At 37.1% G+C, this 15565-nt stretch overlaps 2 protein-coding genes across 2 annotated transcripts in view; both read left to right on the top strand.

The window, feature by feature from the left end:
- The window catches only part of LOC144979369 (zinc metalloproteinase dpy-31-like), a 22616-nt gene extending 16105 nt beyond the window's left edge, over positions 1–6511 (top strand). The window contains exons 9-11 of the mRNA XM_078926013.1: positions 479–611; positions 3632–3761; positions 6164–6511. Coding sequence (XP_078782139.1) covers positions 479–611; positions 3632–3761; positions 6164–6477 — 577 coding nt within the window. The 3' untranslated portion in view covers positions 6478–6511. The remainder of the gene's footprint in view (positions 1–478; positions 612–3631; positions 3762–6163) is intronic.
- A 269-nt stretch (positions 6512–6780) lies between these two features.
- On the top strand, positions 6781–15103 carry LOC144979214 (uncharacterized). The gene is made up of 6 exons (XM_078925823.1): positions 6781–6784; positions 7327–7385; positions 7707–7818; positions 9575–9697; positions 11929–12162; positions 14750–15103. The coding sequence occupies exons 1-6, from the start codon at positions 6781–6783 to the stop codon at positions 14776–14778; spliced, it is 561 nt and encodes a 186-aa protein (XP_078781949.1). The 3' UTR covers positions 14779–15103.
- The last annotated feature ends 462 nt before the right edge of the window (positions 15104–15565 follow it).

Here is a 15565-nt window from a genome sequence, read left to right as displayed (position 1 = left end):
ATGATGATGATGATGATGATGATGATGATGATGATGGTGACTTGCTCAAGGCCACACAGCGCGAGGGTTTCAAACAGAGACAGCGCTGTGAACGACCATGTACTCATTTCACAGCTGAGTTCGGTGAGAGAATTTGAACAAGACGGCATGGCGCCTCTCAGAAGTTTTGTCTAGCCACACGGGGTAAGGTTAAGAGTGGCCTATAGCTTGGAACCTCATTTTCCCTAGTTTAATTTGCGGCGTTTTCCTGCGGAAGACGCCCGGATCAATCAAGTCCTTCCTTGGAATAGACCAAAACCTATATTTCCCCTTTGAATGAATCAAAAGTTACACCCCCCCCCCCCCTGGAGTAGACCAAAACCTATATTTCCCCTTTGAATGAATCAAAAGTTACACCCCCCCCCCCTCCTGGAATAGACCGAAAGCTATATTTCCCCCTTGAAAGGATCATCAATCGTTTGTTTTCCATTCTTTCCAGGTTCGTGACAATCCTTCGGCGAAACATTATAGGTGGAATGTTCCGCAACAACTTCAAGAAAAAGGGGATGGATGAAGTGTTGCACTTAGGCGTCCCTTACGATTACATGAGTATTATGCACTACGGTAAAAAGGTGCGGAAAACCAAATAAAAATATAGAAATTAAAACTATTTTTAAAAATTGAGCTTTTATATAGAGCAAAATCCACTAAACGTGCTCAAGGCGCTTTACAAGGGGTCCCTGGCCAAATGCAAACTTAATATCTAGGACGAGACATCACGCCCGTTAAACGATATTACAATCTTTTTCGGACAAAGACAACGCTGTTTAACGGCCGGGTACTAATTTTACACCTGAGTATAGTGAGAGAATGTGAGTAAAGAGTTTTTTCCAAGGATTCAACTATGCACAGAACAAGGTTCGAACCTAGGACTTTCCGATCCGAAAGCGAGTGTCATTGCACAAGACCATTTAGCAATATAATTCCCTTTATTCATCCCATAGGGGAAATTTATCTTTGGTGTATATTCCAAGGAAGACTGGAATAACCCAGGCGTGAGTCGCAGTGCACCCCTGCAAACTGAGCTAGGGCGAGGTAACTTGTTCAGGGCCGCACAGCGCAGTGGGTATTCGAACTAGAATCCTTTCGGGTACGAAGCAAAGACCGTACCGCTGAACCACACTGCTGTGGGATCATAAGAAAACCAAAATCTTTTTTTTAAAATATATATATATAGATAGTTCGAAGTTGACGTCACACAGGTCTTTGTTATTGTTTTTTTTTTTTTTTTTTTTTTTAGCGTCTTAGCCAAGCGCATTCTATGTATATAGATAGTTCAAAGTTGACGTCACTCATGTCTTTGTTATTGGTTCTGTTTGTTTGTTTTTTTTTTTTGCCATCCACGTTTGTGAGTAATTCTCACTAAACTGTATTAAACAGACTATAAACGTTTAAAGTTACACACAGTTTTGTGTGTTGGTCCGTTATACTTCCGGATGGTAATGTTATGAGCTTCTTAGCCAAGCGCATACTATATATATATATATATATATAATATATATATATATATATATATATATATATATAGAGAGAGAGAGAGAGAGAGAGAGAGAGAGAGAGAGAGAGAGAGAGAGAGAGAGATAGATAGATAGATAGATAGATAGATAGATAGATAGATAGATAGATAGATAGATAGATAGTGCTTGGCTGAGGACTTCATAACATTACCATCCGGAAGTATAACGGACCAACATAGAAAACTTTGTGTAATCATGATCGTTTATAGTCTGGTTAATACAGTTTAGTGAGAATTACTCATAAACTAGGATGGCAAAAAACAATAACAAAGCCATGAGTGACGTCATCTACAAAATGTCTATAGAAGGAGCGAAAAAGTTAAGAATTGTCGTGATATCAAACCCCCTATAGGGAATGAGATTAGCGGAAGAGTAGCGTCCCTTGATTGGACGTCACCCATAGTCACCGGAGGAAAAGTTATTAGAGAGAGAACGTCATGTTGGTTGTGCGCATGCGTCTCTCGTCCTCTGGATACGCTTTTATGCTCGTCAGAGAAATATTTCATAAGGGCGTCAGCCATTGTTCCGATAGTTCAGAGCCAGTTACTAAGTTACCATGCGTCATTACGAGGGAAGTGACTGTTGAAGCGCATTATTTGGTTCCTAAATCTTTGGGAGTAACCAGTCCTTCAGAGTACTTATAATGAATAGGTTACATAAAGGTGACACTACAATTTTAGTACCAGGATGTATTGATGGTATGCGCTTGGCTAAGAAGCTCACAACATTGCCATCCGGAAATATAACCAACCAACACACAAAACTGTGTGTAACCTTAAACGTTTATAGATAGAATGCGCTTGGCCAAGGAGTTCACAACATTGCCATCCGGAAGTATAACGGACCAACACACAAAGTCTGTGTAACCATGAACTTTTATAGTCTGGTTAATACAGTTTAGTGAGAACAACTCACAAACGCGGATGGCAAAAACACTAACAAAGGCCTGAGTGACGTCATCTGCATACTATCTATAGTCTGGTTAATACAGTAAAGTGAGAATTACTCATAAACGCGGTTGGCATAAAACAATAAGACAGACCCGAGTGACGTCAACTTAATTCTGTCTATAGGCAGATTCTTATGATCACGAGTCGTCAAATAGCCAGAGCGAATAAAAAACTATCGCATTTATATTGCGCAATATCCACTAAACGTTCTCAAAGCGCTTTACAAGGGGTCCCTGACCAACAGCAATATATAACTTGTAGAACTAAACATGACGCCTGTCAGGTGATCTTACAATCTTTTCCGACAGACACAACGGTGTTAACGGCCAGGTACTCATTTACACCTGAGTAAGGTGAGAGAATGTGAGTAAAGAGCCTTTTCCAATGACTCAACTATGCGCCGAGCGAGACTCGAACCTAGGAGCTTCCGATCCGAAAGCGAGTTCCATGACACTGGACCTCATAGCGCACAAACCTGGACGAATTACACAAGGTATTTATCCAGTCCTCCCGAATATTGGTTTTACACCTCCAATGAAATAGGAATCAGTTTTGTTACATCACGTTTTCTTTTCAATAGACGTTACTAAGATTATTTTTTTTGTGACAGTCATTTTAATCAGTTTTCAGGTTTGATCAGCTCTCACTCAATTCTAGCAATGTGGCTATGTGGTCTTGTGGTATGACACTCGCTTTTGGATAGGAAGGTCCTGGGTTCGAGCCTCGCTCGGCGCATATTTGAGTCCTTAGAGAAGGCTCTTTACTCACATTCTCTCACCTTCCACAATGTAAAATGAGTACCTGGCCGTTGGCAGTGATGTCTCTGTCGGAAAAAAATTGATATCGCCTAACAAGCGTTATGTCCCGTCCTGAATGTTAAATGTTGCTGTTGGCCAGGACCCCTTGTAAAGCGCTTAACACAAAGTGAGCTAGAATGATGATGGTAATGACAATGATGATGATGTTGATGCTGATGGCGATGATGATGAATGTGATGATCATGATGATGATGATGAGGATGATGATGATGATGATGATGATGATGATGATGATGATGATACGTTAATCAAATTATTCATCCTACACCACTCGCCTCCCCCACGCTGCTCCCTCCCTGCCTTCCAGGCGTTTAGTAAGGATGGGCTACTGACAATACGTACCACGGACCCCTACTATCAAGACAAAATCGGAACCTACTCCGTGCTCAGCTTTTCTGACATCAAAACACTCAACCTTATGTACAATTGCAAACGACGTAAGCAAATGTTCTTCTATTTCTTCTCGTATGCCTTTTATAGATAGAATCATGAGTTGTATTCAACAGTTCAACCAATGGAATCACTTGTTTCCTTGAGCTCTTCTAACGACATCTCACTAGGAGCTGCACAGATCTTAAAATTGACGTCAAAATACAATTCCTATTGTCAGACTGTAGGCATCGGTAACTAATAGTCTGACACTAGAACCGTAGCCATCGTTATCTTATAGCCTGACACTGATCAAAAAATGACGTCAAAATGCCAGTCTTTGGCCACAAAAGAAAACAAATCGTGAGTTGTATTCAACAGTATTCAATGGGACCACTTGTTTAACGAGAGCACCTCTAACGACAACTCACTAGGCGGTGCAAAAACCAAATAATGACGTCAAAATGCCAGTCTTTTTGGGTTTCAGTGTCAGGCTATAACATAACGATGGCTACGCTAGAACCCTCTAGGACTTATAGTTTGACGTCATTTTTTAGGTTTTGCAGCGTTTTGTTGTATTTAGTAGAGCTCACGGAAACAAGTGATTCCAGTGGTTGAACTATTGAATACAACTCACGATTTGTTTACTTTTGTGGCCAAAGACTTGCATTTTGACGTCATTTTTTGGTCAGTATCAGGCTGTGTGTTAACGATGGCGGCGGACTGCGTCAGTTCCATACGTCTGTGCATAGGATGTTTTTGTGTCCTGTCCTGAAGCGGACATGTGGTCAAGTGGTAAGAACGCTTTCGGATTGGAAGGTCCTGGGTTCGAGCCTCGCTCGGCGCATAGTTGAGTCCTTGGAGAAGGCTCTTTACTCACATTTTTCTCACCGTACTCTGGTGTAAAATGAGTACCTGGCCGTTAGCAGCGTTGTCTCTGTCCGAAAAAATTGTAATATTGCCTAACAGGCGTTATGTCCCGTCCTACATGTTAAATGTTGCTGTTGGCCAGGGATCCCTTGTAAAGCGCTTTGAGCACATTTAGTGGATATTGCGCTATATAAAGCTAAGCATAGCATGGTAATCATCGGAACGCATTGGTGTAGTATGAAGGCTCTTATTTATGCGAGCAAATGTTGTGGTAAGACGTGAGAAATTAGGGAGCAGACACCGGAGTCACCTGTCGAAAATTTTTTTTAAAATTATGCATGAAAGGTATACAAGAAGGTAAATCACAAAAACTGTTTACCTGCCACGATAGATTCAGTCGATGTACGCTGATTTCTAAGGATACTTTTTAGTGTTCTTTTTTTTTCTTTTTGAATTTTTGACTGGCACAATTTCATACACACTTGTTCAAATTTTTATTTTACTCCAGTGATGTACCCTTAATTTGTCATTTGATATAAGCAAATCATTGAATTCTAACACATGACAGGTTTATACTGGCAACTACTACTACTACTACTACTACTACTACTACTACTACTACTACTACTACTACTACTACTACTACTACTACTACTACTACTACTACTACTACTACTACTACTACTACTACTACTACTACTACTACTACTACTACTACTACTACTACTACTACTACTACTACTACTACTACTACTACTACTATTATATTCTACTATATATTATATATATTATTATACTACTTACTACTTACTACTATACTATCTACTACTATACTACTACTACTACTACTACTACTACTACTACTACTACTACTACTACTACTACTACTACTACTACTACTACTACTACTCCCTACTATACATACTACTACTACTACTACTATCTACTATACTACTACTACTACTACTACTACTACTACTAACTACTACTACTACTACACTACTACTACTACTACTACTACTACTACTACTATTGCTACTACTACTACTACTACTACTACTACTACTACTACTACTACTACTACTATACTACTACTACTACTACTACTACTACTATACTACTACTACTACTCTACTACTACTATTTTTATTATTATTATTATTATTATTATTATTATTATTATTATTATTATTATTATTATTTTATTATTATTATTATTATCATTATTATCACACATCATCATCATCATCATCATCATCATCATCATCATCATCATCATCATCATCATTATCATTATCATCATATTATTATTTATTATTATTATTATTATTATATTATTATTATTATTATTATTATTATTATTATTATTATTATTATTATTATTATTATTATTATTATTATTATTATTATTATTATTATTATTATTATTATTATTATAATAATTAATATTATAAATAATATAGTCTCTGTCTTTGCTGTCATTAACGGTATTAATATTCTAATCTTATTAACTTGACAAAGTAATGAAAAAAAATGTATTTAAAGAGATGAGCCAAGTCATAACATAATTAATGAGGCCAAATATCCATAATATCTTCAGACACACGTGGCTGCACCAAAACTGACAGCGAATGTCCAGGTGACGGTTTTGTGGGAAAGGATTGCACATGCTGGTGTCCTGGCGAAATAAACGACAGGCCAGATGCCAATCCTATCCAACCATGTCCCGTCAACCCGATCCCAAGGCCGAATCCAAGACCGTCCCCGAGACCGACCCCGAGACCGACCCCGAGACCGACCCCGAGACCAACCCCAAGGCCTCGACCCACGCCGAGACCAAATGGTAGTGTATCTTTTTTCTTTCTTTACAATTTCTTGTATCTTGTCTTTTTAAGATATAGGGAATGCGATTAGCGAAAGAGTAGCATCCATTTATTGGACGTCACCAGCGGAGAAGTTATTTGTTAACAAACCAACTACAAGCCAAGCGCTCCAGATACAAAATTTATAATTCATATTTCTGTACAAAAATGCAAAACGTTGATTATGATATGCATTTTTGTACAGAAATATGAATAATAAATTTTGTATTTGGAGCCCTTGGTTTGTAGTTTGTTTGTTAACAAATAACTTCTCCCCGGTGACGTCCAATCAAGTGACGCTACTCTTCCGCTAATCTCATTCCCTATAGATCATAAAAACAAATTTACCTTCTAGATGAGTAAAAGGGAAACAGAGACTATTGTTTATTAAACTATTCAATTCATAAGTATTATTATCATCATCATCATCATCATCATCATCATCATCATCATCATCATCATCATCATCATTGTTATGGACTTATACATAGTTACTCTAGGAGAAAAAAATTGCTCCCCTTTGTTATTAGGATGGGGGGTAGGAGCTTTTTTATTTTTTTATTTTTTTATTTATTTATTATTTATTACAACAAATGAAACGAAACTGAAGTAGGAAACAAGGTATATTAACTACAATGAAAAAAATAATAATAATAAATAAAATAAAAGTACCTGAGATTCCATTAAAAGATAAAAAATAATATAATAGTCTAAATCTGTTGATTCCAAAATTGAATCAAATATGTGTTAACAAATAAAACAAAAAAATCAATGTAATTGAAAAATAAAGGAGGAAAATCTTTTGAAAAAATGTCATGTAAATGTAAATATGTAAATAAAATTGTATTATTTCCAATTTTTGTTCAAAAATATTAAAACCGCCAAAAATTATCACTCTCAGTTCGGTTTCCATTTGTTGAAGCGGATACCCGTTACCCGCCCCTTTTACCCGAGTACCCGGTTTAACTTTATTACTCACGGGTACCCACAGGTACCCGGGTAACCGCCCAGCCCTAATCTGGAGTCCCGTCAAAAACACAATTATCATCATTATTATTATTATTATTATTATTATTATTATTATTTTTTAAATTATTATTATATTATATTATTTATTATTATATATTATTATTATTATTATTATTATTATTATTATTATTATTATATATTTTATATATTATTAATAATTATTTATTCCGATATTACGATATATATGTTCACTATGTCTGCACATGGAATGGATTCCAAACCCTAACTTATCATGAGACAATTTTGTAACAGTCGTGTCGCCGATGTCATGATGGTGTTGGTAAGTGTAAACAGTCGTGTCACCGATGTCATGATGGTGAAGGTAAGTGTAAACAGTCGTGTCGCCGATGTCATGATGGTGTAGGTAAGTGTAAACAGTCGTGTCACCGATGTCATGATGGTGAAGGTAAGTGTAAACAGTCGTGTCACCGATGTCATGATGATGATGAAAATAGTAATAATTATAATATATGATAAATAATAATAATAATAATAATAATAATAATAATAATAATAATATAATAATAGTAATAATAGTGATAATAGTAATAATTATAATAAAATAATAAATAATAAATAATAATAAATATAATAATAATAATAATAATAATAATAATAATAATAATAATAATAATAATAATAATAATAATAATAATAATAGATCTTTATTGCCCATCAATATGGCAATTTGTCATTTAGTTACACTTGTTATAACGTTATATGATAACTATAACATGAACAGATATTTCCCTCCTACTTATTCTCTCTCTCTCTCTCTCTCTCTCTCTCTCTCTCTCTCTCTCTCTCTCTCTCTCTTCCTCTGTTTCTTTCACGTGTGCACTATACACATATAAACATATTCATTTTGTTTCAATGTGTTACAATTGTGGCAATTCGACACCAAATATTATCATCATTATCAATTGGTCAGTTAATCTTACATTAAATAAATCCATCAGTTAATCAGTCAACGAATCAATCCTTGGTTTTTCTGTACCATATGAAATATTCAACATTTTTATTGCTGATGGAACGAACGTTTTATTCTTGTGGGTTCTACATGTAATCTGACAAAACCTTCTCCCAGATGGCAAAAGACTAAATAAATGGATAAAATATTTTATTGTTGTAATTAGAAAGTTTCTTTCTATTGCTTTAATGAATTCTTTCTTTCCATCAAGGTGGTTTATTGATGTGTAGGTATGTAAACATCGGTCACGATGTCTTTGATGGTGTAGGTAAGTGTAAACAGGTGTACGATCATGAGTGTAGTAGTTAACACGTTCACGATGTCATGATGGTGAAGGTAAGTGTAAACAGTCGTGTCACCGATGTCATGATGGTGTAGATAAGTGTAAACATTCGTGTCACCGATGTCATGATGGTGTAGGTAAATGTAAACAGTCGTGTCGCCGATGTCATGATGGTGTAGGTAGGTGGTCTTGGACATAAATTGTGCACTGTAATTTTACTGTCCTCCGTTCTAAAAATGCAAAACATAATAACATCAATGTGTTCAATTCTAATAGATTCAAAGCCATAATAACATCAATGTGTTCAGTTCTAATAGATTCAAAGCCATAATAATACCAATGTGTTCAGTTCTAGTAGATTCAAGACCATTATAACACCGATGTGTTCAGTTCTATAAATTCAAAGCAATTATAAAATCAATGTGTTCAGTTATAATTATAATAAATTCATAACTGCTGTAGCATGACATTTTTTTTGTTTATTCACCTTAACAACGCCATTCCTGCATCCCTCAATCGTCTTCAGTGTTTCATCCATCAGGTTTTGTTGACAAAGAAAAAACTGGTAGTTGGAGTCCGTTGGAAAAGACTCTTTACTCACATTCTCCCACCGTACTCGGGTGTAAAATGAGTACCTGACCGTTAACAGCGTTGTCTCTGTCCGAAAGAGTTGTAATATCGTCAACGAGGCGTCATGTGTCGTTCTAAATGGTAAGTGTTGCTTTTGATCAAGGACACTTTGTAAAGCGCTTTTTTAGTACATTTAGTGGATATTGCCCTATATAAAAGCTCATTTTTTAAATTTTCTTTTATAATTTTTTCTGTATCTCTATATGTAATGTTTTGAAATCCACTTCCCACTACAAGATAGATGCAGAGATCAAGCATCAGCTTGTAGAAGATGGCATAGGCAAGGCTATTGTACCAGACGTTTTCACGAAATTGTCAGACCCAGATGCAAACTAACTTGTGGGGTTTGTACACCAACAGGTACGACCGTTTATCTATCTATCAATCTGTCTGTCCATCTAACCATCTTCTCTCTCTCTCTCTCTCTCTCTCTCTCTCTCTCTCTCTCTCTCTCTCTCTCTCTCTCTCTCTCTCTGATGTAACACGTTTGATTCAAGAGTTTAAAACACAGATTTCATTTTTTGATTGTGAGTCCAGCCTTACTAAGAATTCACGATCGTTGAGACAGTGACGTAACTATACATACAAGACCTTGTTCTCCACGCCACAGTAGTGCTTCCATTCATCTCTTTCGGTCAACCGTTGTCTTTGAAGTTACACAACATATACCGGCTGTGATGCATGTACATAAATCAAGAGCTGAGCTGTCTCATGTTGACAAGCGAGCTATCAAAAGAGCAATCGTTGATTAGTCAAAAACTCAGGATCGCATATAAGGACAAAAGTTCTGGAAAGCGATACCCACCCACCTGTCAGTAGACAGAACTTTTATGATGAAGTTAGGGCTCCATAAAGTGTTATGTCATGGCAGGCTCCACCCTTTCTTTCTATTCTGGCGTAGGTGTAGACGGCGATAGCATTTCCGATATCATAATGACAAGTGGGCAAAGGGTTAAAGCTTCCAACCAATCCCAATCGTCGTCTATCTCTAATCGGCCCCGTTCACGCAAAGTCTCTAATAATTGGTGTGACAACTGTTGCGTAGCAACGCTTATGTGAAGTGAATAGGGAATGAGATGAGCGGAAGAGTAGCGTCCCTTGGTTGGAAGTCACGAGCGGAAAAGTTATTAGAGAGAGAACGTCATGTTGGTTGTGCGGCATGAGACACTTCACCGAAAGCGAGGACGAGAGAGGCGCATGCGCAAAACCATTTTGACGTCCTCTCTGTAAGGTGACGTCCAATCAAGGGACGCTACTTTTCCGCTAATCTCATTCCCTATATCTGAAATTTATATTTCGGGTGCGCATTTACAAAATGTAATTTTGGTAGCTACAAGTGTGGCGGTCCCCATCTGCTCCCCATTTGGGTCAAAAAGGCATGCGATACATCGATATAAAAACAATTTGTCAACTTCTTTTAGTTATATATAACAGGCATCACTTGCTTTCTCTTATGTGAGATAATGGCAAATACATACTGTCAAGTTTCTTTTGAAAATTACAATATTTAGGTCAACAACAAAATTATGATATAAACCTTAAACACATACACACACACACACACACACACATATATATATATATATATATATATATATATATATATATATATATATATATATATATATATATATATATATAATCACTCACGAATTTTTAACCTAAATTATATATATATATATATATATATATATATATATATATATATATATATCATATATATATATCATATATATATATAATGTGTGTGTGTGTGTGTGTGTGTGTGTGTGTGTGAATAATTGAACCAACGAGTAACGTTTTGATTATAGTCGGTCCGTGAAAGTTTAAACAAAAACATTAGTAATATTTCCTTGACTACTCAAAGGGCTTTTCAAGGTGTTCCAAACCAACAGCAACAATTAACGTGGAAGACGAGACGTGACGCGAGCGGGACGATATTGCATACTGTTTTTCGACAGAGACAACGCTGTTAACGGTCACGTACTCATTTTACACGTGAGTACGGTGAGAGAATCTGATTTAAGAGCCTTTTCAAGGACCCAAGCATGCGCCACTCAGAGCGGGACTCAAACCCAGGACCTTCCGGTCCGGATGCGAATGTCATACCAGTGTTGCCTTTGACGTGAAAAAAAATGGAATGGAGCTTTACAAGTGTCATGTCTCGTTGTCCCACATGTTAAATGTTGCTGTTGGCTTGGGACTACTTGTAAAGCGCTTTGAGCACGTTTAGTTGATATTACTCTATATTAAATTCTCTGAAATAAATGCTCTAGTTTCGTTCAGTTAATGTATTATTGGTCCTTGTTTTAACTCTCTCCTTACCAGTTATTTTCAGAATTATCCCCAAAACTTAATACTCACCCAATACAAAGATAGATCTTTCAAACAGATAGTAACGAGTAGGACCTAAGATATTCTATATTCTGTTCAGAAAAATAAGCTCTGCAACAAAGTGTCGAGTTTTTATAGCTATAACTATAACAAAAGAAATCAGAATAAGACAATGGTTGGCTGCATTGTAACGAATGTGGCGATTTCCTATGGGTGGTAAGGAGAGGGGTAAATTGAGAACTTTTGTTTTGTTTCAGGCCCCAGAGTGATAAGAGATCCAAATTGCAGGAACAGATTTCGATTGTGTCATCGCTGGGCCATGTTCGGAGAATGTCATATAAATCAAGCGTTCATGACTACAAACTGTAGATTGTCGTGTAACCACTGCACTATTACTATTGGTCATGATGCTGGTGGTAGTGGTGGTAGTAGTAGTAGTAGAAGTGGAGACACTGCTGCCATCGGTCAGTCGAATCGGCTACAAACAAATGGTAGGTAGAACTAGTCTAAAAAGTAATAAACAGAATTGAATATTACAGCTTCAAAAAAGAAAAGAACAAAATACCAAACACGGAACGTTTCGGGCTCAAAACCCTTCTTCAGCCAGACATAAATACATTACTAAATTCCAGATAGACGACATAAAGAGAACCTAAAAAATATCTCTGTCGTCTATCTAGAATTTAGTAATGTATTTATGTCTTTATTGTTTTTTGTTGTTGGCTGAAGAAGGGGTTTGAGTCTGAAACGTTTCGTGTTTGGTAATTTGTTCTTTTTGGAAGCTGTTATATTCATTCTTATTTATTACTTTTTACAGTCCACAGCCTCTAGCAGCTTAGTATCACAGTAAAACTAGTCTAAGCCTTGTACATTATAAACCTGATGAATGTTTTTTTACTAGTGGAGAGTCCGCAATATAGATGTAATGATAGAATTATCCATAATTTTAAAAGGTTTGCAAACTCCTATTTCCCCGTGTAGTGTCTGGGGTCCCACAACAGAGAGGGTACAAGAATAGCCCAACGCCAAGCCAGGGTGTTATAAAAGGCGACAAATGGTGTTTGACTCTCCCTTTTTTTGAGTCACCTGGTCTTCCAGGTTGGGGTTTGTCAAAGGGTTAACAACCCTTCCGTAAAATTCAAACCGTGGTAGAGCACTCGCTTCACGCAATCCCGGCTGCAGTAGATATGTTTTTCTGACCTCCTCCCCCCCCCCCCCCTCCCACATATCATCTGTCTACCAACCGGTGATTGGGTAGCTGGGTCTGTTAGATCTGGTGGAAACTACTCTGCGGCAGACTCGCGTTCTGTCCAAAGGATAACAAATGTCCGATTAACGCAAGAGAAACCGGGATGATCTCCTTCTCCATGGACCTAAAGGTTCTGAAGGACTACCTTTGTGAGTGTGTGTGTATGTGTGTGTATGTGTGTGTTTGTGTGTGTGTGTGTGTGTGTGTGTGTGTGTGTGTGTGTGTGTGTATCAGTGTGTGTGTGTGTGTGTGTCAGTGTGTGTGTGTGTGTCAGTGTGTATGTGTGTGTGTCAGTGTGTGTGTGTGTGTCAGTGTGTTTGTGTGTGTGTGTGGGTGGGTGGGTGTGTGTCAGTGTGTGTGTGGGTGGGTGAGTGGCTGGGTGTGTGTCAATGGGAGCGATCTATCTTCATGTTTTCGTCCAACCTAGTCATCGATCACATGATTTGTTGCTGTACAACGATTGGACATTTCTCAATAAATGTAAGCTGCTCTGTTGATAAAAGTTGTAAACATACCAATGCTATCTATATGTGTGTGTGTTTGTGTGTGTGTGTGTTTGTGTGTGTGTACGCGTGCGTCTTAGTCTCAAAACTCTAGATTGCTTCGGGATGCGCGGGTGTGTTTGAGTCATGTAATTTAATTACTGCCATACCATGCTTGTAACCGAGGTAACTCAACTTCACCCCTTCCCTCAGCTAAAAAATATCATGGGCCTTCCAGATTGTTTTGGCCAACGGTCGCTCGAACTGCACGTCTCTAGATTGCTATGAAACATACCCATGAGTCATGATGAGCAAATTGACCAATTGTGGCGATAGATCTTTCTCAAACTGTGAACACTTTTCACTGTATGAGTCAATTTGAGCACACTTTATAATGCGACCAATGACCTCGAGCACATGGAATGAAAATATAGATCATCCTTATTAATATATGAAATCAATTTAGATTTCAATTTAGCTCATGGAGGGAAAATCTCGGGAAAATTGTTCAACTAGTCTTGGACAACCACTTTCTGATTATGAATCGTCTATTTTCCACCCCTCTCCCTAAATAACAACGCGTAATGATATCTTGTTGACAATGATGACGTCAGATTATAAATTTCACTAAAATTAGATTTTTGAAAAAAAAGAAGTATAATTGGATTATTTGTGAAAATGTCTTTTACTCAGAGATGACGACATCGGAATCGATTGAGGGGTAGAATAAAACATTTATTACACTCTTGCTTTGTGGAATCCGAACTTTGTTCCCCACTAGCACTCGCAAGCTCGTGCAGCAGTTGGGAACACGTCCGGAATTCCAAAAAGCAAGATTGTGAGAATCGTATATTATTCTACCACTTATCTAGGAAAATCCTATCATTTCTTAGTAAAAACGTAATCCTTCTATGTTTATATCACGCCAAATAACTCACGAGCTTGCTCATGTAATAAATCCAAACCCATGCAAGAATCCCAAATTACTACTCTTCTCCTGTTTATGTTTCACTGGTGCAATAGCCTTCAACAGTCGTCACGTCACTTCCCTCGTAATGAAGCATAGTAACTTAGCAACTGGTTCTAAACTATCGGAACAATGGCCTTATCAAATACTTCTCCTACGAGCATTAAAGTGTATCCAGAGGGGAAAAAACATTATAAATCTGATCATGTTTTGACTTTAATACATTATCACATGACATGTGAAAAGGGTCTAGCCAGCATGAAGAATAAAAATACCGATTTTCTTTGTGTAGAACCAAGCTGCCCGTTGGTGGGCGACGTGACATCAGACTATTGAATCCTATTTTATCGTATTTCAAACTATATACACTTTTTCCTCAGAGAATTCACTACGGATGGAGGTTGGATAGCTGAGTGACGTGTGTGTGTCCGAAACAAAGGTCCTACGAGAATGATGTGTAAAATATCTTGTACAGTTTTCTTCATGCTGATAATCTGCAGATTGCCTAGCAAATATCGTGTGTGTGTGTGCCCGAAACACACGTTTACAAAAATGATGTGTAAAATATCTTGTATAGCTCTTTTCATGTTGATGATTTAAGGCAGACTGCCTACTTAAAAATTCAAAAACTCGTAGTTTTTAGGAGATTTTAAAGGGAGCAGCTAAAGTTAACTTTATAGATTTAATAGAATTTATTTTCGCAAAGAATAAATAAAACTTGAAAATCCTCAAAATGATGCATTCCGATGTCAACGTTCATTTAAAGTAAGTTTCAATGACTTTGAGATGGTCATCAAGTTCTAAATTTGGAACCAAAACTTCACAATTTTCGTCCCTGCGGTTAACAAAGCCACTATCACATTATCTCCTTCGTCTGTAGTGTTTCATTCATCATGTTTTGTTGATAAAGGGGAAACCTGAAACGTCCATTTATCTGTTTTCGTATATTAAATTGAAGCTTACATTCGATTTCACATTGTTATTTATTTCTTTTAGCAGCACCATTTACATGATATGATTTAACGAATGCTACGCTCAAACCGTAGCCATCGTAAACATAGCCTGACACTGAGCAAAAGAAAATGACGTCAAAAGACCAGTATTTGGCCACAAAAGAAAACAAAGCGTTTGTTTTTAAAAAGGGAGCCTGCCACTTATAGCCTGCCACTGGAAACCGCTGGGACTTATCTATTGAC

The sequence above is a fragment of the Berghia stephanieae genome, chromosome 9, assembly GCF_034508935.2.
Source record: "Berghia stephanieae isolate SIO BIC M18660-M18661 chromosome 9, UCSD_Bste_1.3, whole genome shotgun sequence".
In the NCBI taxonomy this organism is placed as follows: domain Eukaryota; kingdom Metazoa; phylum Mollusca; class Gastropoda; order Nudibranchia; family Aeolidiidae; genus Berghia; species Berghia stephanieae.
This window is presented reverse-complemented; position numbering and strand designations above follow the sequence as displayed.

What these genes read in the sequence shown, in the direction of transcription:
- LOC144979214 (XM_078925823.1), top strand. An exon ending in CCGATGTCATGATGGTGTAG is followed by an intron (nt 7,819 to 9,574) that starts GTAAGTGTAAAC and finishes TCCCACTACAAG; the next exon opens with ATAGATGCAGAGATCAAGCA. An exon ending in GAATCGGCTACAAACAAATG is followed by an intron (nt 12,163 to 14,749) that starts GTAGGTAGAACT and finishes CTTTTTCCTCAG; the next exon opens with AGAATTCACTACGGATGGAG.